Source organism: Cherax quadricarinatus, chromosome 6 (assembly GCF_038502225.1).
Source record: "Cherax quadricarinatus isolate ZL_2023a chromosome 6, ASM3850222v1, whole genome shotgun sequence".
NCBI lineage: Eukaryota > Metazoa > Arthropoda > Malacostraca > Decapoda > Parastacidae > Cherax > Cherax quadricarinatus.
Window position 1 is genome coordinate 35475413 of NC_091297.1, and position 22514 is coordinate 35497926.

Sequence of the window (22514 nt, forward strand, 5' to 3'; positions counted from 1 at the left end):
GGTCCTAAGAAGCAAGATCACCACCCATCTAGAAACCCATCAGTTACACAACCCAGGGCAACATGGGTTTAGAACAGGTCGCTCCTGTCTGTCTCAACTACTGGATCACTACGACAAGGTCCTAAATGCACTAGAAGACAAAAAGAATGCAGATGTAATATATACAGACTTTGCAAAAGCCTTCGACAAGTGTGACCATGGCGTAATAGCGCACAAAATGCGTGCTAAAGGAACAACAGGAAAAGTCGGTCGATGGATCTATAATTTCCTCACTAACAGAACACAGAGAGTAGTCGTCAACAGAGTAAAGTCCGAGGCAGCTACGGTGAAAAGCTCTGTTCCACAAGGCACAGTACTCGCTCCCATCTTGTTCCTCATCCTCATATCCGACATAGACAAGGATGTCAGCCACAGCACCGTGTCTTCCTTTGCAGATGACACCCGAATCTGCATGACAGTGTCTTCCATTGCAGACACTGCAAGGCTCCAGGCGGACATCAACCAAATCTTTCAGTGGGCTGCAGAAAACAATATGAAGTTCAACGATGAGAAATTTCAATTACTCAGATATGGTAAACATGAGGAAATTAAATCTTCATCAGAGTACAAAACAAATTCTGGCCACAAAATAGAGCGAAACACCAACGTCAAAGACCTGGGAGTGATTATGTCGGAGGATCTCACCTTCAAGGACCATAACATTGTATCAATCGCATCTGCTAGAAAAATGACAGGATGGATAATGAGAACCTTCAAAACTAGGGAGGCCAAGCCCATGATGACACTCTTCAGGTCACTTGTTCTATCTAGGCTGGAATATTGCTGCACTCTAACAGCACCTTTCAAGGCAGGTGAAATTGCCGACCTAGAAAATGTACAAAGAACTTTCACGGCGCGCATAACGGAGATAAAACACCTCAATTACTGGGAGCGCTTGAGGTTTCTAAACCTGTTTTCCCTGGAACGCAGGAGGGAGAGATACATGATTATATACACCTGGAAAATCCTAGAGGGACTAGTACCGAACTTGCACACGAAAATCACTCACTACGAAAGCAAAAGACTTGGCAGACGATGCACCATCCCCCCAATGAAAAGCAGGGGTGTCACTAGCACGTTAAGAGACCATACAATAAGTGTCAGGGGCCCGAGACTGTTCAACTGCCTCCCAGCACACATAAGGGGGATTACCAACAGACCCCTGGCAGTCTTCAAGCTGGCACTGGACAAGCACCTAAAGTCAGTTCCTGATCAGCCGGGCTGTGGCTCGTACGTTGGTTTGCGTGCAGCCAGCAGCAACAGCCTGGTTGATCAGGTGCTGATCCACCAGGAGGCCTGGTCACAGACCGGGCCGCGGGGGCGTTGACCCCCGAAACTCTCTCCAGGTAAACTCCAGGTAGGTAAGTTTGGGGTGCCAGGTGTAAATGATAATGGGAGCCCTTTGATTGAACTTTGTATAGAAAGGGGTTTAGTTATAGGTAATACATATTTTAAGAAAAAGAGGATAAATAAGTATACAAGATATGATGTAGGGCAAAATGACAGTAGTTTGTTGGAATATGTATTGGTAGATAAAAGACTGTTGAGTAGACTTCAGGATGTACATGTTTATAGAGGGGCCATAGATATATCAGATCACTTTTTAGTTGTAGCTACACTGAGAGTAAAAGGTAGATGGGATACAAGGAGAATAGAAGCATCAGGGAAGAGAGAGGTGAAGGTTTATAAACTAAAAGGGGAGGCAGTTAGGGTAAGATATAAACAGCTATTGGAGGATGGGCTAATGAGAGCATAGGCAATGGGGTCGAAGAGGTATGGGGTAGGTTTAAAAATGTAGTGTTAGAGTGTTCAGCAGAAGTTTGTGGTTACAGGAAAGTGGGTGCAGGAGAGAAGAGGAGCGATTGGTGGAATGATGATGTAAAGAGTGTAGTAAGGGAGAAAAAGTTAGCATATGAGAAGTTTTTACAATGTAGAAGTGATGCAAGGAGGGAAGAGTATATGGAGAAAAAGAGGGAAGTTAAGAGAGTGGTGAAGATGAACATCAAAATGGTATACAAAACCGACAGATTGGTAGGAAAGACACATAGGCAACAGTTAGGCAACTTTATTCCGAAACGTTTCGCCTACACAGTAGGCTTCTTCAGTCAAATATAGAAAGTAGGCAGGAACATTAGAGATGTGAAGACGATGTAATCAGTCCATCACCCTTGAAGTCGTAGAATTTTGAGGTTGTCAGTCCCTCAGCCTGGAGAAGTTCAGTTCCATAGTCAGGAGCCATCTGAAGATCAAGCGACAGTGCGGAGACTTAAATATTGTCGGAAAGAGAGGTGCAGAGTAGTAGTAGTAGTGAGAATGTAGCCACTGAGAGGTTAGGTCCCTCTCAGATCCAACAATTCTCACTTGAAAGGGTTGTCCAAGGTGTTTTCTGTACCAAGAGGCCATGTGTTGCAGTGTCTGACAAGATGAACATCAAAATGGTATACAATACCTGAACTTCTCCAGGCTGAGGGACTGACAACCTCAAAATTCTACGACTTCAAGGGTGATGGACTGATTACATCGTCTTCACATCTCTAATGTTCCTGCCTACTTTCTGTATTCGACTGAAGAAGCCTACTGTGTAGGCGAAACGTTTCGGAATAAAGTTGCCTAACTGTTGCCTATGTGTCTTACCTACCAACTTGTCGGTATTGTATACCATTTTGATGTTCATCTTGTCAGACACTGCAACACATGGCCTCTTGGTACAGAAAACACCTTGGACAACCCTTTCAAGTGAGAACTGTTGGATCTGAGAGGGACCTGACCTCTCAGTGGCTCCATTCTCACTACTACTACTACTCTGCACCTCTCCTTCCGACAGTATTTAAGTCTGTGCACTGTCGCTTGATCTTCAGATAGTTCCTGACTATGGAACTGAACTTCTCCAGGCTGAGGGACTGACAACCTCAAAATTCTACGACTTCAAGGGTGATGGACTGATTACATCGTCTTCACAGCTCTAATGTTCCTGCCTACTTTCTGTATTCAACTGAAGAAGCCTACTGTGTAGGCGAAACGTTTCGGAATAAAGTTGCCTAACTGTTGCCTATGTGTCTTACCTATCAACCAGAGTGGTGAAGAAATGTAAAAAGAGAGCAAATGAGAGAGTGGGTGAGATGTTATCAACAAATTTTGTTGAAAATAAGAAAAAGATTTGGAGTGAGATTAACAAGTTAAGGAAGCCTTGAGAACAAATGGATCTGTCAGTTAAAAATAGGAGAGGAGAGTTATTAAATGGAGAGTTAGAGGTATTGGGAAGATGAAGGGAATATTTTGAGGAATTGTTAAATGTTGATGAAGATAGGAAAGCTGTGATTTCATGTATAGGGCAAGGAGGAATGACATCTTGTAGGAGTGAGGAAGAGCCAGTTGTGAGTGTGGGGGAAGCTCGTGAGGCAGTACGTAAAATGAAAGGGGGTAAGGCAGCTGGGATTGATGGGATGAAGATAGAAATGTTAAAAGCAGGTGGGGATATAGTTTTGGAGTGGTTGGTGCTATTATTTAATAAATGCATGGATGAGGGTAAGGTACCTAGGGATTGGCAGAGAGCATGCATAGTTCCTTTGTATAAAGGCAAAAGGGAACAAAAGAGAGTGCAAAAATTATAGGGAGATAAGTCTGTTGAGTATACCTGGTAAAGTGTATGGTAGAGTTATTATTGAAAGAATTAAGAGTAAGACGAGAATAGGATAGCAGATGAACAAGGAGGCTTTAGGAAAGACAGGGTGTGTGTGGACCAGGTGTTTACAGTGAAACATATAAGTGAACAGTATTTAGATAAGGCTAAAGAGGGTTTTGTGGCATTTATGGATTTGGAAAAGGCATATGACAGGGTGGATAGGGGGGCAATGTGGCAGATGTTGCAGGTGTATGGTATAGGAGGTAGGTTACTGAAAGCAGTGAAGAGTTTTTACGAGGATAGTGAGGCTCAAGTTAGAGTATGTAGGAAAGAGGGAGATTATTTCCCAGTAAAAGTAGGCCTTAGACAAGGTTGTGTGATGTCACAGTGGTTGTTTAATATATTTATAGATGGGGTTGTAAGAGAAGTAAATGCGAGGGTCTTAGCAAGAGGCGTGGAGTTAAAAGATAAATAATCACACATAAAGTGGAAGTTGTCACAGGTGCTCTTTGCTGATGACACTGTGCTCTTGGGAGATTCTGAAGAGAAGTTGCAGAGGTTGGTGGATGAATTTGGTAGGGTATGTAAAAGAAGAAAATTAAAAGTGAATACAGGAAAGAGTAAGGTTATGAGGATAACAAAAAGGTTAGGTGATGAAAGATTGGATATCAGATTGGAGGGAGAGAGTATGGAGGAGGTGAATGTATTCAAATACTGTATTTGGGAGTGGACGTGTCAGCTGATGGGTCTATGAAAGATGAGGTGAATCATAGAACTGACGAGGGGAAAAGGGTGAGCGGTGCACTTAGGAGTCTGTGGAGACAAAGAACTTTGTCCTTGGAGGCAAAGAGGGTAATGTATGAGAGTATAGTTTTACCAATGCTCTTATATGGGTGTGAAGCATGAGTGATGAATGTTGCAGCGAGGAGAAGGCTGGAGGCAGTGGAGATGTCATGTCTGAGGGCAATGTGTGGTGTGAATATAATGCAGAGAATTCGTAGTTTGGAAATTAGGAGGAGGTGCAAGATTGCCAAAACTGTTGTCCAGAGGGCTGAGGAAGGGTTGTTGAGGTGGTTCGGACATGTAGAGAGAATGGAGCGAAACAGAATGACTTGAAGAGTGTATCGGTCTGTAGTGGAAGAAAGGCGGGGTAGGGGTCGGCCTAGGAAAGGTTGGAGGGAGGGGGTAAAAGAGGTTTTGTGTGCAAGGGGCTTGGACTTCCAGCGGGCATGCATGAGCGTGTTTGATAGGAGTGAATGGAGACAAATGGTTTTTAATACTTGACGTGCTGTTGGAGTGTGAGCAAAGTAACATTTATGAAGGGATTCAGGGAAACCGGCAGGTCGGACTTGAGTCCTGAAGATGGGAAGTACAGTGCCTGCACTCTGAAGGAGGGGTGTTAATGTTGCAGTTTAAAAACTGTAGTGTAAAGCACCCTTCTGGTAAGACAGTGATGGAGTCAATGATGGTAAAAGTTTTTCTTTTTCGAGCCACCCTGCCTTGGTAGGAATCGGCCAGTGTGCTAATAAAAATAAAAACTATTTTGTTTCAGGTTTATGGTGCAGTACGAGTGTATATCACAGTTAGCCCTGTGCTATACTCTGTTTTCTCTAATATAAGCCCCATGACAGGGATAGGAGAATGGTACTTGAATCTTGTATATTCTTCATACCTCTGTTGAACTGCTCGGTGTTATTCCAAATATTATTTATTTTGGAGTATTTAATATGTTTTATGTTATTTATATTATTTATTAAGTCATATTAGGTCAATTGTGATAGGCAAATAAGCTGTAGTGTTTACATTAGCATAATAATAAAGCATATTCTCCTGCATCATGAGACTGAGCTCATGACAACCGACAGTGGCTTTAAAGCCACTTTATCTTTAATGGATAATGTACTGTGTCGGTGCTTTACATAATGAGAAGCATTTCTTTTATTCATTGGAACCATGGCTAGGGCTAAAAGTAAGCAGGTTAAAACAATAAATGGAGAAAAAGAAATTGGAATGACTTATGCAGCAAGTAGCACCACCAAACAGTACCAGCAGGTTAGTGTGGCGACCCTGGAAATTTGAAATTATGGTAGCCAAAATTAGTGCCGAATAACTGAAGGAACCGAATAACTGATTGCCGGATTTGTGATGGCGGACCTGTATTATATGTAACACATTATTATTATATATGTATTATTATTATACATATTATATTATTATTATTGTATTATATTATACTATTATTATTATATGTATTATTAATATACGTATTATTATTATTATTATACATATTATTATTATATGTACACAGTGGACCCTCGACCAACGATGGCATTGTCTAACGTTAAATCCGACTAGCGATACATTTTAACGCAAAAATTTTGCCTCGACTAGTGCTAAAAAACTCGGCCAACACGATTCGTTCCGTCTGAGACGCGTCCACTTGTGGCCAGTGTTTACAAGCCAGCCAGGCACCGCGGTCCCATCCAAACATATAATTGGAACATTTCATATTATCACAGCGTTTTTAGTGATTGCTCCTGCAAAATAAGTCACCATGGGCCCCAAGAAAGCTTCTAGTGCCAACCCTACAGCAAAAAGGGTGAGAATTACTATGGATATGTAGAAAGAGATCATTGCTAAGTATGAAAGTGGAGTGTGTGTCTCCGAGCTGGCCAGGTTGAACACAAAACCCCAATCAACCATCACTACTATTGTGGCCAAGAAACCGGCAATCAAGGAAGCTGTTCTTGCCAAAGGTGCAACTATGTTTTCGAAACTGAGATCGCAAGTGATAGAAGATGTTGAGAGACTGTTATTGGTGTGGATAAACGAAAAACAGATAGCAGGAGATAGCATCTCTCAAGCGATCATATGTGAAGAGGCTAGGAAGTTGCATGAGGATTTAATTAGAAAAATGCCTGCAACTAGTGATGTGAGTGAATTTAAGGCCAGCAAAGGTTGGTTTGAGAGATTTAAGAATCGTAGTGGCATACATAGTGTGATAAGGCATGGTGAGGCTGCCAGTTTGGACCAAAAAGCAGCTGAAAAATATGTGCAGGAATTCAAGGAGTACATAGACAGTGAAGAATTGAAACCTGAACAAGTGTTTAATTGTGACACTGACAATGTTGTGAAACACTTTAGGAATGCCATAAAGGAACGGGAGGTACAGGCCTCTATGGACAGATATGTTGTGCGACAGAGGTCCAGTGACTCTCAAGCTGGTCCTAGTGGCATTAAAAGAAGAAGGGAAGTAGCCCCGGAAAAGGACTTGACACCTCAAGTCCTAATGGAAGGGGATTCCCCTTCTAAACACTAACACCATCCAGTCTCCCCTCCTCCCATCCCATCAATCATCACCAGATCTTCAATAAAGGTAAGTGTCATGTAATTGTACATGTCTTCTTCAGTTTGTGTGTATTAAAATTAATATTTCATGTGGTAAAAATTTTTTTTTTTTCAATACTTTTGGGTGTCTTGCACGGATTAATTTGATTTCCATTATTTCTTATGGGGAAAATTAACTCAACTAATGATAATTTCAATTAACGATGAGCTCTCAGGAACGGATTAATATCGTTGGTCGAGGGTCTACTGTATTATTATTATACATATTATTATTATTATTATTATTATTATTATATAAATAATTTGCAATTTTCATTCACACAAAAAATATAAGATTTACTGTTATTCCTTATTGCAATAATTGTATAAATAATGTCAACCCATTCACAACTGCATACTGGAATGGACAGTGACGTCATTTATTTACTCTGAAACAGCCAAGCAATGGACCATTTCTTCTAGGTTGAGCTCTATTTCAAGGTACTTTTCGTCGTGAAAGCAATTAAAATCATGTCTATTTCTGTAATATATATTCCATTCTATCAAATGAGACCAAAAAAACGAGAATACAACCATAAAAAAACATTTGAAATTACCGCTAAGGGGTGGCCAATTGCTGAGAAGTGAACTCCATTATTTATGCTTAGTTTTCTTTTATTTTTGGTGTACGTTAAGAAGCATCTTTCCATCATACATTGCCCAAGTTTCAATAAGATAGTCCAACAAACAAATGAGATACAATTCCCGAGATCAAGAGCAAGAGCCCCTCACCAGTGTCAAGGAACCTGCCCTGAGGTCTGCTCGCTTGTAAAAAATCGACCCATCGACTGCTCGTATTTGGAAAAAAACGCACGTGGACACGCTCGCGAGTAGAGGTTCCACTGTATTATCTTTCATACTGTAGGTTGGTTAGTTAACTATGTATTTAAGCCTATCAACTACTCCAAGGGTTCATTAAGACAGCATGTCACCCATTCAAGAATTTCTTGATCCCTAAAACAGTGATTAAACTCTCAACATATAAATACAGTGGAACCTCCACTAACGAGTTTAATCTGTTCCGTGACCTTGCTCGCATCTGGAGTTGCTCGTTTGCAGAGTCAATTTTCCTCATTTAAATTAATTGAAATGGAATTAATTCGTTCCAGTGGAATTCCAGGCACCATAAAATACTTCAATAATTTCCCTAATATCAACTCTACGGCTTATTTATCAATCACAATTCATCTATTATGACATAAACAATATAAATAACATAGAAACCTGATATATACTCAAGACTGAATAAAATATGTCATTATATATGTTGCGGCGTCGGCAGCTGATGAGAGTTTGTCTGGAGACAGGACAAAGTGCTCCTTGAATATTTCACTATAATCAACTCTACGGCTTATTTATCTATCATAATTCATAAAATATGACATAAACAATATAAACAACATAGAAACCTGATATATACTCTAGAATGAATAAAATATGTCATTATGTGACAAGTGGAGGCGGCCATAACCGCTCCAGCATTGTTGTGGTTAACACTGCCATCTAGTGACAGCCACCTAGTACATTATTATTATTATACATGTAGTATTATTATTATTATACATATTATATTATTATACCATTATTATTACAGTGGACTCCCGCATACCGATGGCATCACATAACGTTAAATCCACATACCGATACATTTTATCACTAAGATTTTGCCTCGCATACCGCTAAAAAACCCACTCAACGCTATTCGTCCGAGATGCGTCTAATGTGCGGCCTGAGTCAGCCTCACATGTTCCGCCGGTAGCATTGTTTACCAGCCAGCCTCCGCGGTAACATCCAAGCATACAATCGGAACATTTCGTATTATTACAGTGTTTTTGGTGATTTTATCTGCAAAATAAGTGACCATGGGCCCCAAGAAAGCTTCTAGTGCCAACCCTGTGGTAAAAAGGGTGAGAAATATTATCGAAATACTGTGGTACCATGGTCAACTGCTGATGCTGCTGCTGCTGTAGCACTGTCAGCTGCTGCTGCTGCTGTAGCACCATCAGCTGCTTCTGCTGCTGCTGTAGCACCGTCTGCTGCTGCTGTAGCACCGTCTGCTGCTGCTGTAGCACTGTCAGCTGCTGCTGTAGCACTGTCAGCTGCTGCTGCTGCTGCTGTAGCACCGTCAGCTGCTGCTGCTGCTGCTGTACCACTGTCAGCTGCTGCTGCTGCTGTAGTACCGTCTGCTGCTGCTGTAGCACCGTCTGCTGCTGCTGCTGCTGTACCACCGTCAGCTGCTGCTGCTGTTGTAGTACCATCTGCTGCTGCTGTAGCACCATCTGCTGCTGCTGTTGCACTGTCAGCTGCTGCTGTAGCACTGTCAGCTGCTGCTGCTGCTGCTGCTATAGCACCGTTGTTGGTGTGGCTTATTGAGAATACCAAGAAACAATTAACCCTAGAGGGTTAGCCACCCAGGATAACCCAAAAAAGTCAGTGTCATCGAAGACTGTCTAACTTATTTCCATTGAGGTCCTTAATCTTGTCTCCCAGGATGCAACCCACACCAGTCGACTAACACCCAGGTGAACAGGGAAAAATGCCTGGAACTAGTGCTCATATTGGTGAATTTAAAGCCATCAAAGGTTGGTTTGAGAGATTTAAGAATCATAGTGGCATACACAGTGTGATAAGGCCAGTTCTGGAAGAAAATGCCAAACAGGACCTACAGTGCTCAGGAGGAAAAGGCACTCCCAGGACACAGTGTCTCATCAATCATTGCTGCATCTTCAATAAAGGTAAGTGTCATTTATTCTTCATTTAGTAGAGTAGTACATGCACAATATATATTGTGCATGTACTACTCTACTATTGTGCATGTATCCTTCTCTTTGTGTGTAGGAAAATGTATATTTCATGTGGTAAAAATTTTTTTTTCATACTTTTGGGTGTCTTGCACGGATTAATTTGATTTCCATTATTTCTTATGGGGAAAATTTATTCGCATAACGATAATTTCGCATAACAATGAGCTCTCAGGAACGGATTAATATCGTTATGCGGGGGTCCACTGTATATGTATTATTATTATTATTATTATTATTATTATTATTATTATTATTATTATTATTATTATTATTATTATTACTACAATATAAATAATTTGAAATTTTTATTCACACAAAAAATAGAAGATTACTGTTATGCAGATCAATGCATTATTGTAATAACTGTATAAATAATGTCAATCCATCCATGACTGTATATTAGAATGGAGGTGACGTCATTTGTTTACCCTTGAACATACCCAAAAATAGAACATTTCTGCTACTTTGAGCTCATTTTTAAGGTACTTATGGTCATAAAACCATTCAAAATCATATCTAGTGAATCATATCTAGTGAAAAACTAAGAAACATAATAACTAGCGCTGAAATGAACGAACACCACCTAATACTTACGGGGGACTTCAACATAAATCTCATCCATGACCATGGGACACAAGTGACTGAATTCACAAACACTATGAACAGCTGCTTACTTCTACCAACAATAACATTACTAGACCATATCTGGACAAACACTACATCCCCGTTCAAAGCAGACATAATCACAGATAACACCACTGACCACTATCCCATCTTTCTCATAACCAACTTGTGTAAGGTGCCCCAGGACACAACTAAGATCACATTCCAACTACACAACAAGTCATCTGTTAATAACTTTATTTCAGCATTTAGTGACACTGACTGGCAAAACGAGCTAACAGACAACTTTGATATTGATAGATGTGTTAATATTTTTTTGCAAAAAACTCAGAACCTCTGCAACAAGCATTTCCCAATAAAAACTAAGCAGATCACAGCAAAGAGACTAAACAGCCCCTGGCTTACAAACAGCATCCTCAAATCTATTGATAAAAAATATCTATATGAAAAACAGTACAGAATGGGTCTAATAACAAAGGATCTCACAAAACGTTACTCATCAATACCAACCATCTAATAAGGAGGTCAAAAAAATTGTATTATGAAAACAGATTTCATGACATAAAAGGCGATATGAAAAAGACCTGGAAAACCTTATCTGAAATTCTAGGAACAAACAAGCTGTCACAAAACAGATTGATTAACTTAACTAAACCAGACGAACCTCTCCTACAACCAACTGATACTCCCAATAAACTTAGTGTCTTTTTCTCTACCATAGGAACAAAACTAGCAAGTAAAATCCCAAGCTCAAACATTCAACCAAAAGACTACCTCACTGGCAACTACCCTAATACTCTATTTTTAGCCCCAACAAACCCTACTGAAATCTCGCTTATCATCAAAACACTAAAGAACAAGAGGGGGGACCTAAATAATGTACCACTACTCATGTATAAAACAGCTTCTCATGTGTTGTCACCAATTATTGCAACTCTTTTTAACAAATCCATTGAATCTTCCACCTTCCCATCCATATTCAAGACAACAAGAGTCACCCCGATCCTCAAAGGAGGTGATCCAACTGAATTGAACAATTATAGACCTATATTAAACCTGCCCCTACTGTCTAAAATCTTCGAAAAATTAATACATAAACAAGTCTACTCCTACTTCATATCCTACAACATACTCAACCCTTGTCAGTTTGGGTTCAGACTAAAAAAAAGTACTAATGATGCTATTATACATACGCTCTAATATACTCCACACTTGAGAAAAATTAATTTCCCCTGGGACTGTTCATAGACTTACAAAAAGCCTTCAATACAGTTGACCATGACCTTTTGCACCAAAAACCTGAACATTACAGGGTCAGAGGACACTCTCTCGATTGCCTAAAATCTTATCTTAACCCTTTGAGGGTCCGTCCCGTAGATCTACGGCTTTACGTTCAGGGTCCAAACCATAGATCTACGTCATGAGCTCAGCTCACTCTGATAAACTGTGAGTGGTACATTTGGGCCTAGATATGAGAGAATACATCTATGTGGTAAGTGTGCACCACATAAAACAGATCCTGCAGCACGCTGTGTATAATGAGAGAAAAAAACTGAAATCATGATTTTTCGATTAAAACAGCGACTTTGCAGTGTCTTTTCGTATGTTTTTTATAGTTCTATTTGTGATTTCTTGGTCTCATTTGATAGAATGGAAGACATATTACAGAAATAGAGATGATTTTGATTGGTTTTCGCACTGGATATGGCTTGAGACTAAGCTCAAAGTAGCAGAAATGTTAAATTTTTGCCGATATTCAAGAGTAAACAAACGACCTAACACGTCTAATACACCCCAGCTGGTGGGTCTAATATGCATTCACAAATATGGTGATGATATTTATACAATTATTACAGTATTGCATAACAGTAAATCTTCTATTTTTTGGCGTGAATAAAAATTCAATATGTGAATAAAAAATCAAAATGGAATTTATTTGTAAAGCCTCAAAACGTAACTAATGAACAGAGGAAATGTTAGTTTAGTTCCAGGAATACCTACATTGTTTATTCTGGACCCTATATTGAAATTGGAATATTTTGAACTTTGTGTTAAATTGGCCAAATTAACAATTTCCGATCACTTTAATTTGTAGTTGAAACAGTTGACTTGACGATTTCTTGTGCTCAATCGATAGAATAGAAGTAATACTAGTGAAATAGCTAAGAATTTGGTTGACTGGAATAAAGTAATTGGCCTAAAATGGGAGTCAAAGTCGGCAAAATCGCCGATTCGTAAATATCGTTGACACATCAAAATTCGTGAGAGCATAATTTCGTCAATTTTCCATCAAATTTCGTACTTTTTGTTTTATTACCTTCACAAAAAGATTCTCTACCATTTCATAAGAAAAAATAACAATTTTTTTTTTTTGAAAATTCTTGGACACTGGGGCACCACTTCAGATTTGGGCCTTGGACCCTGAAGGGGTTAACAAGAGAACCCAGTATGTATACACAAATGGAGCCTGTTCCACTACACAACCTGTTCTTGTTGGAGTCCCACAGGAGAGCGTTCTTGGCCCACTTCTCTTTCTCATTTACATCAATGATCTATCAAATGCATCTAATCTCCTTAAACCCATTTTATTTGCAGATGACACAACTTATGTCTTTTCTCACCCAAACCCAACCATACTAACAGACACATTAAATGCTGAACTGCTAAAAATATCTACTTGGATGATTACCAACAAACTTACTCTCAGTATTGACAAAACCTACTTCATGCTCTTCGGAAACAGAGCTTCAAATGTACAGCTAAACATATTGACAAATGGTTCACCTATCTCGAAACAGGCAGAGGGCAAATTTTTAGGTCTCCACCTTGACTGCACTCTCAAATTTCAAACACGCATACAGCAAATTTCCAAGAAAGTCTCCAAAACAGTAGGCAACCTTTCAAAGATACAGTACTATGTACCCCAATCACCTCTTCTAGCTTTGTACCACTCTCTCATTTACCCTTACCTCACCTATGGTATTTGTGCATGGGGCTCAACCACAGCAAATCACCTTATGTCTTTAATAACCCAGCAAAAAGCTGCAGTGCGATTGATTTCTAACTCCTGCAATAGACAACACACTCCACCACTTTTCTTAACTTACTAACTATACAAAACATCCACACTTATTATTCTGCCTACTACATTCACAGGACACTATACTCCAATATAAATCCTCCTCTCAAACTCCTCCTTGATAACTATGACAGAACACACAACTATAATACAAGACACAGATCACTCTTTGATATTCCCCGTGTTCATCTCTCCCTAAGCAAAAATGCTATGCACGTAAAAGGCCCAAAGATCTGGAATTTATTGCCAGAACAAACTAAAGGACCCCTGTCTGCAAATCAGTTTAAGGCCCAAATAAGAAATCACCTCATCACCCAAAATTAGCCAGACAAATTGTACCTAACCACTACCAGTTTCTCAAAAGCTACACATATTGTGCTGATGAATGCTCAACCACTTACTACTTCAAAATTAGGATGTCTGTTCTTTTCATTGTTTTAAATAGTACTAAACTGTAATACTGTAATTTGTTTTAAATTGTTACATTGTAATACTGTAATCTTTATTAACTAATTCAATAGTGTAAAAAGTCTCTACTAGACTTATCAAAACCATGTAGCATCATCTGATATAATATTAAATTCTTCTGTACTCACTCTAACTCATCTAATGACCATATGAATTATTTATTATTGCCTTACTATTCTTAAATTAATCTAAGTTTGCCCGAAATGCTCAGCATACAGAGGGGCTTTTGGCATGTACACCCAACTATTATATTCCTCTGTACAATCATGTAATTTGTCAAAATAAAAAAAATCTAATCTAATCTAATCTAATTTAATATATCTTCCATTCTATGAAAGGAGACCATACAAAAACAGTGCTAAGGGTCAGCTAATTGCTGAGAAGTGAACTCCATTATTTATGGTTTAATTTCTCTCATTTTTGGTGTACATTAAGAAGCATCTTCCCATCATACATTGCCCAAGTTTCAATAAGATAGCCCAACAAACAAATGAGATCCAATTCCCTAGATCAAGAGCAAGAGCCCCTCACCAGCATCAAGGAACCTCCTTTGAGGCCCGCTTGCTTATGGAAATTTCACTCATGTATGGAAGCAAAAAATCAACTGATCGACTGCTCATATTTGCAAAAACTTGCACATGGATGCGCTTGCAGTGTGGAGGTTCCAATGTATGTACGTTGAGAGATCTGCGCCTCCCAGTGTATATACTGTATACAATCTGTGGTCTTCTGTAGATGAGGAAATGTAGGAAGAGGTTTCTTAAGTTTTTAGTAATAGACCATACTTTATGATATTGCATGACCTGCATGTCCTATATAACTATATATTAATGTGTTCCATGCATGCCCATATATTACACATTAATCCCTATGTTAAATATAACATCATTAATAAACGAGTAAATGTGTAAAGGAGTATAATTATTAATCCCTGAGATATTGCGTGTACTTCAGGATTCATGTGTCACAGTATCACCACAATGAATTATTATTATCAGTTCCAAGGTCCCACCTTAGAAAAGCCAGAAAGAACAAAAAAGCAAAATACCACATGGGAAAAAAAAATGCCTGCTCCTTGTAACAAGAAACTACAGCTACCCTAAAAGCCTGTCATACTAGGACTTCTATTCCCTATATAATAATAATAATAAAAATAAAAATAATAATAATAATAATAATAATAATAATAATAATAATAATAATAATAATAACAATAAATAAGAATAATAAAATTATCCCTTACGTTTACGAGTTAAGATTAAGAGATAAACAGTTACTGTATTATGGTATACACACTGAAGAATACATGTGCAAAACCTGGTAACATATTACTGACAAGATGATTCACCAGTCTTATTTAGATTATCCTGAAGTACTAACCCCTCGTTATATATTCTCTGGGTAGACTTCATTCGGGTTATTAACCCAGAGAATATATAACGAGGGGTTAGTACTTCAGGATAATCTAAATAAGACATTCAGTATGGCAACTGGTGAATCATTATTATTATTATCACACTGGCCGATTCCCACCAAGGCAGGGTGGCCCGAAAAAGAAAAAACTTTCACCATCATTCGCTCCATCACTGTCTTAACTGTAGTGTAAAGCACCCTTCTGGCAAGACAGTGATGGAGCGAATGATGGTGAAAGTTTTTCTTTTTCGGGCCACCCTGCCTTGGTGGGAATCGGCCAGTGTGATAATAATAATAATGATTCACCAGTTGCCATACTGAATGTCTTATTTAGATTATCCTGAAGTACTAACCCCTCGTTATATATTCTCTGGGTTAATAACCCGAATGAAGTCTAATTCTTCTACGTAAATCCGTCATCAATCATTCATGAACTCCATCATGAAAACTTTGCCTATAAGTTTATCATAAAAGCAAGGTTTCCCAGTCCCTGGACCCATTACGTACCTCTGTAATCTGTAAATACCTTTGTAACTTGTCACAATTGTGACTAGACCTACCTGGAGTTCATTACCTTTGTAAATTGTGAGTTCATTACCTTTGTAAATTATGAGTTCATTACCTCTGTAACTTGGTAGGTAAGACACATAGGCAACAGTTAGGCAACTTTATTCCGAAACGTTTCGCCTACACAGTAGGCTTCTTCAGTTGAGTACAGAAAGTAGGCAGGAACAGTAGAGATGTGAAGACGATGTAATCAGTCCATCACCCTTGAAGTCGTAGAATTTGAGGTTGTCAGTCCCTCGGCCTGGAGAAGTTCAGTTCCATAGTCAGATAGTTCCTGACTATGGAACTGAACTTCTCCAGGCCGAGGGACTGACAACCTCAAATTCTACGACTTCAAGGGTGATGGACTGATTACATCGTCTTCACATCTCTACTGTTCCTGCCTACTTTCTGTACTCGACTGAAGAAGCCTACTGTGTAGGCGAAACGTTTCGGAATAAAGTTGCCTAACTGTTGCCTATGTGTCTTACCTACCAACCTGTCGGTATTGTATACCATTTTGATGTTCACCTCTGTAACTTGCTCAGCTATCAAAACTTTGGGGTCCAGTCCCTGGACCAATTATGTACCTCTGTAATCTTGACTACCGCCCACAGGATGGGTATGGGGTGCATAATAAACATATTAAACTATAAACTCCCCTCACCTCAACTAGCTTCCGACTGGACAACACTAATATTCCTGTCTTCTGTGCTGTTTCCATATGCGCCCTGACCCCACTTGAAGAAGTTTGACCCATGGTGACCCTTCTTATTAAACTGAACGATGATTTGACCCAGATGACAGCAAGAGTTGTTATTGTTGGAGTGAAGGGCACCACGGTCCTCGGGCCGTAATGAACCCAACAACCACTAGTCTCACTTATATTATAATATAATAATAAAATAATATAATATAATATAATATAATATAATACCTTCGTTTAATTCTTCCTCAGTAAGCCATGAGTGTCGCAAGTGGCGACTAAAATGCCAGGAGCAAGGAGATAGTAACCCCTTCTCCTGTATATATTACTCTGGTGGCCTGATGGCTAAAGGTCTCGCTTCACACGGCGAGGGTCTGGGGTCGTTTCCCAGTCAGGGTAGAAACAATGGGCGTGTTTCCCTACGCCTGTTGTCTATGTTCATCCATCAGTAAAATGGGTACCTGGGTGTTAGTCGACTGATGTGGGTCGCATCCTGGGACACTGACCTAATATTCATTTCAATTCAATTCAATTCAAACTTTATTCTCTATAAGTATTGCAATGCTGAGTTTACAGAATTTGGTTGTGTGGTTTACATGTAGTAAAATAATTACAAAGTGTTTACCTGGAGTTTACCTGGAGAGAGTTTCGGGGATCAACGCCCCCGCGGCCCGGTCTGTGACCAGGCCTCCTGGTGGATCAGCGCCTGATCAACCAGGCTGTTGCTGCTGGCTGCACGCAAACCAACGTACGAGCCACAAGAACGTCTAGCATGGCTAGGCATTTCGGGCAGACTTATATTAAATCTTAGGTTTAAAATGTTACAGAATCAGGAACGTGACGGTAAGCTGTCCAATATACAAAAAGAGTTAGAAACAGAAATACAAATAGCTAGAGCTTCATTTAAGGTTATTAATATAATATTCAAGAGGTTGCTAGTAGAATTGCAGTAAATCAACCATTCAAATCATTATGAAGCTGTGTGTAGTCTGTGGTCAGTCAAACAAACGGGCTTCCACATGGATAAATTGTCATTTTTGTGGAAATTGGTGTCACGCCCCTTGTGCAGATATCCCAGAACTAGCTACAAGCAGTATTAAAACAGAGAAGTGTTTCTGGGTATGCCCAAATGAGGAAAATCTGTGGACTAAAATCACAAGGGTATTAAAAGAGGACAACATCAAAGCTGCTTTCATAGAAAACCTGGAAGCTTTCTACAACAGATGGGAACATAAAAAGTCTGGGCTGAATGGTACTGCCCTTGATACTGGCCATGTAGTCAGAAACTGTAAGGCTGGAGATGAAGTCCTGGTAGTCAGTAAATGTGGGGCTGATAGTGCTGTCCTGGGAGACAGTAATGGTGAAGCTGGAGGTGCTGTCCTGGGAGACAGAAATGGTGAAGCTGGAGATACTGTCCTGGGAGACAGTAATGGTGAAGCTGGAGGTGCTGTCCTGGGAGACAGAAAGGGTGAAGCTGGAGATACTGTCCTGGGAGACAGTAATGGTGAAGCTGGAGATTTTGTCCAGGTAGTCGGGAATTATACGCAGGAAGGAATACATATAAATGACCTCATAGGGGACAGGAGCCATAGTAGGGAAACAAGTGTAGTCAAAGATAAGATAAAACCAATATTGCAAACTAGAAACACCCCAGGAAGTAGCAAACAAGAGGACTCCAATAGCAATAGTGAGGATAAATTACCAAAAACAACTGGTGGGAGCTCCATTGTTGGTGCTAGGGAGGATAGAAGTAAGACAGGGAAACATGCACCAACAGGGAATACAGTCACAGAAACCCAAGGCAAGCGGAAACCAAGCCTGTGCACATACTATGCACTTGGTATCTGCTGGCATGGGAAATCTGGAAAAACAGATGGGACGTGCAACTATGACCACCCTAGAAAATGCTTGCCCATATGACAACTGGAAAATGCAAACTCCCTTCCTGTAAGCTTTTTCACCCTGAAATGTGTACCTCTTCAGTACAGGAAAGACTGTGCTATAACTTAAATTGCCAGGCATACCATCTAAAGAGGACAAAAAGATACAAAACATCCAGGCCATGGGAAAACCTGGGTAGCCACAGCCACTCAAGAGGGAGAGGTTTTTTAGTGCCAGGAAGGAAAAAAAACTGGCAGGAAATGGCAGAAATCGTACACCAAATCCAGTCATTCCTGGAGTGGAACCACAGTCGATGGCCTCCACTCCAAACCAACAGATACAGATACTAATGCCGGAAAAAAAATCCCCCCCCCCAGTACCAACAATACCACCAGTCCGATAACATTCTTCTTTGCAAATATACAGGGTCTAAAGCCAGCAACAAACAACAAAATACCTTTCATCCGTGGACTGCTTGCAGAGGCAAAGGCAATGTTCGCGGCTTTCACTGAGACCCACATAAAGGATCACTTGGACAATGAAATATGGATCCCAGGTTACAACCTATACAGATGTGACAGAGTGAACAGGCAAAAGGGGGGGGTTGGCCTGTACATTGCAGAGTCACTTGTTTGCACAGAACTGCTTAATGCCTCAAATGACGTAGTGGAAGTTTTAGCAGTAAAGGTCGAGAACCAAAACCTAGTCATTGTGGTAGTCTACAAGCCTCCGGATGCAACATCCCAGCAATTCCAGGAACAGCTGTTAAAAATTGACCACTGTCTGGAAAATCTTCCAGCTCCTGCACCCAACATCTTGCTCCTGGGGGATTTCAACTTAAGGCACCTAAAATGGAGGAATATAGCAAATAATATTGTTGCAGAAATAACACCAGGAGGCAGCTCTGATGAAAACTCACACTCACACGAGCTTTTAAATCTCTGCACAAAATTCAATTTAAACCAGCAAATAATAGAGCCTACTAGACTGGAGAATACACTAGACCTCATATTCACTAACAATGATGATCTGATAAGAAATGTCACCATATCAAAAACAATATACTCAGATCACAACATAATTGAGGTTCAGACATGTATGCGAGGAGCCCCAGACCGACAAAATGAGACTAGTCACGAGGGAGCATTCACCAAATTCAACTTCAATAACAAAAACATAAAGTGGGACCAAGTAAACCAAGTCCTAACCGATATAAGCTGGGAAGATATACTAAGCAACACAGACCCAAACTTATGCCTAGAACAGATTAACTCGGTGGCACTCGATGTATGCACAAGGCTTATTCCTCTAAGAAAAAGGAGGAGTAGATGTAAAATAGAAAGAGACAGGCGCTCCCTTTACAGGCGACGGAAAAGAATAACAGAGCGGCTAAAAGAGGTCAATATATCTGAAATGCGCAGGGAGACACTGGTCAGAGAAATAGCAAGCATCGAACTTAAGCTAAAAGAATCCTTTAGGAGTCAGGAATCGCGGGAAGAAATAAAAGCTATAAATGAAATCGAAAGAAACCCAAAGTATTTCTTCTCCTATGCCAAATCAAAATCGAGAACAACGCCCAGTATTGGGCCCCTACTTAAACAAGATGGGTCCTACACAGATGACAGCAAGGAAATGAGTGAGCTACTCAAGTCCCAATATGACTCAGTTTTTAGCAAGCCGCTAACCAGACTGAGAGTCGAAGATCAAAATGAATTTTTTATGAGATAGCCACAAAATTTGATTAACACAAGCCTATCCGATGTTATCCTGACGCCAAATGACTTCGAACAGGCGATAAATGACATGCCCATGCACTCTGCCCCAGGGCCAGACTCATGGAACTCTGTGTTCATCAAGAACTGCAAGAAGCCCCTATCACGAGCCTTTTCCATCCTATGGAGAGGGAGCATGGACACGGGGGTCGTCCCTCAGTTACTAAAAACAACAGACATAGCCCCACTCCACAAAGGGGGCAGTAAAGCAACAGCAAAGAACTACAGACCAATAGCACTAACATCCCATATCATAAAAATCTTTGAAAGGGTCCTAAGAAGCAAGATCACCACCCATCTAGAAACCCATCAGTTACACAACCCAGGGCAACATGGGTTTAGAACAGGTCGCTCCTGTCTGTCTCAACTACTGGATCACTACGACAAGGTCCTAAATGCACTAGAAGACAAAAAGAATGCAGATGTAATATATACAGACTTTGCAAAAGCCTTCGACAAGTGTGACCATGGCGTAATAGCGCACAAAATGCGCGCTAAAGGAATAACAGGAAAAGTCGGTCGATGGATCTATAATTTCCTCACTAACAGAACACAGAGAGTAGTCGTCAACAGAGTAAAGTCCGAGGCAGCTACGGTGAAAAGCTCTGTTCCACAAGGCACAGTACTAGCTCCCATCTTGTTCCTCATCCTCATATCCGACATAGACAAGGATGTCAGCCACAGCACCGTGTCTTCCTTTGCAGATGACACCCGAATCTGCATGACAGTGTCTTCCATTGCAGACACTGCAAGGCTCCAGGCGGACATCAACCAAATCTTTCAGTGGGCTGCAGAAAACAATATGAAGTTCAACGATGAGAAATTTCAATTACTCAGATATGGTAAACATGAGGAAATTAAATCTTCATCAGAGTACAAAACAAATTCTGGCCACAAAATAGAGCGAAACACCAACGTCAAAGACCTGGGAGTGATTATGTCGGAGGATCTCACCTTCAAGGACCATAACATTGTATCAATCGCATCTGCTAGAAAAATGACAGGATGGATAATGAGAACCTTCAAAACTAGGGAGGCCAAGCCCATGATGACACTCTTCAGGTCACTTGTTCTATCTAGGCTGGAATATTGCTGCACTCTAACAGCACCTTTCAAGGCAGGTGAAATTGCCGACCTAGAAAATGTACAGAGAACTTTCACGGCGCGCATAACGGAGATAAAACACCTCAATTACTGGGAGCGCTTGAGGTTTCTAAACCTGTATTCCCTGGAACGCAGGAGGGAGAGATACATGATTATATACACCTGGAAAATCCTAGAGGGACTAGTACCGAACTTGCACACGAAAATCACTCACTACGAAAGCAAAAGACTTGGCAGACGATGCACCATCCCCCCAATGAAAAGCAGGGGTGTCACTAGCACGTTAAGAGACCATACAATAAGTGTCAGGGGCCCGAGACTGTTCAACTGCCTCCCAGCACACATAAGGGGGATTACCAACAGACCCCTGGCAGTCTTCAAGCTGGCACTGGACAAGCACCTAAAGTCAGTTCCTGATCAGCCGGGCTGTGGCTCGTATGTTGGTTTGCGTGCAGCCAGCAGCAACAGCCTGGTTGATCAGGCTCTGATCCACCAGGAGGCCTGGTCTCAGACCGGGCCGCGGGGGCGTTGACCCCCGGAACTCTCTCCAGGTAAACTCCAGGTAAACAGCACCGTGTCTTCCTTTGCAGATGACACCCGAATCTACATGACAGTGTCTTCCATTGCAGACACTGCAAGGCTCCAGGCGGACATCAACCAAATCTTTCAGTGGGCTGCAGAAAACAATATGAAGTTCAACGATGAGAAATTTCAATTACTCAGATATGGTAAACATGAGGAAATTATATCTTCACCAGAGTACAAAACAAATTCTGGCCACAAAATAGAGCGAAACACCAACGTCAAAGACCTGGGAGTGATTATGTCGGAGGATCTCACCTTCAAGGACCATAACATTGTATCAATCGCATCTGCTAGAAAAATGACAGGATGGATAATGAGAACCTTCAAAACTAGGGAGGCCAAGCCCATGATGACACTCTTCAGGTCACTTGTTCTATCTAGGCTGGAATATTGCTGCACTCTAACAGCACCTTTCAAGGCAGGTGAAATTGCCGACCTAGAAAATGTACAGAGAACTTTCACGGCACGCATAACGGAGATAAAA

General features: G+C 40.6%; 1 protein-coding gene across 1 annotated transcript in view; it reads right to left on the reverse strand.

Moving 5' to 3' along the window:
• LOC128694264 (leucine-rich repeat-containing protein 57) overlaps nt 1-16822 on the reverse strand; it is a 124655-nt gene extending 107833 nt beyond the window's left edge. The window contains exon 1 of the mRNA XM_070081298.1: nt 16650-16822. Within this exon, the coding sequence (XP_069937399.1) occupies nt 16650-16742 (93 nt within the window). The 5' untranslated portion in view covers nt 16743-16822. The remainder of the gene's footprint in view (nt 1-16649) is intronic.
• Between the last annotated feature and the right edge of the window lie 5692 nt (nt 16823-22514).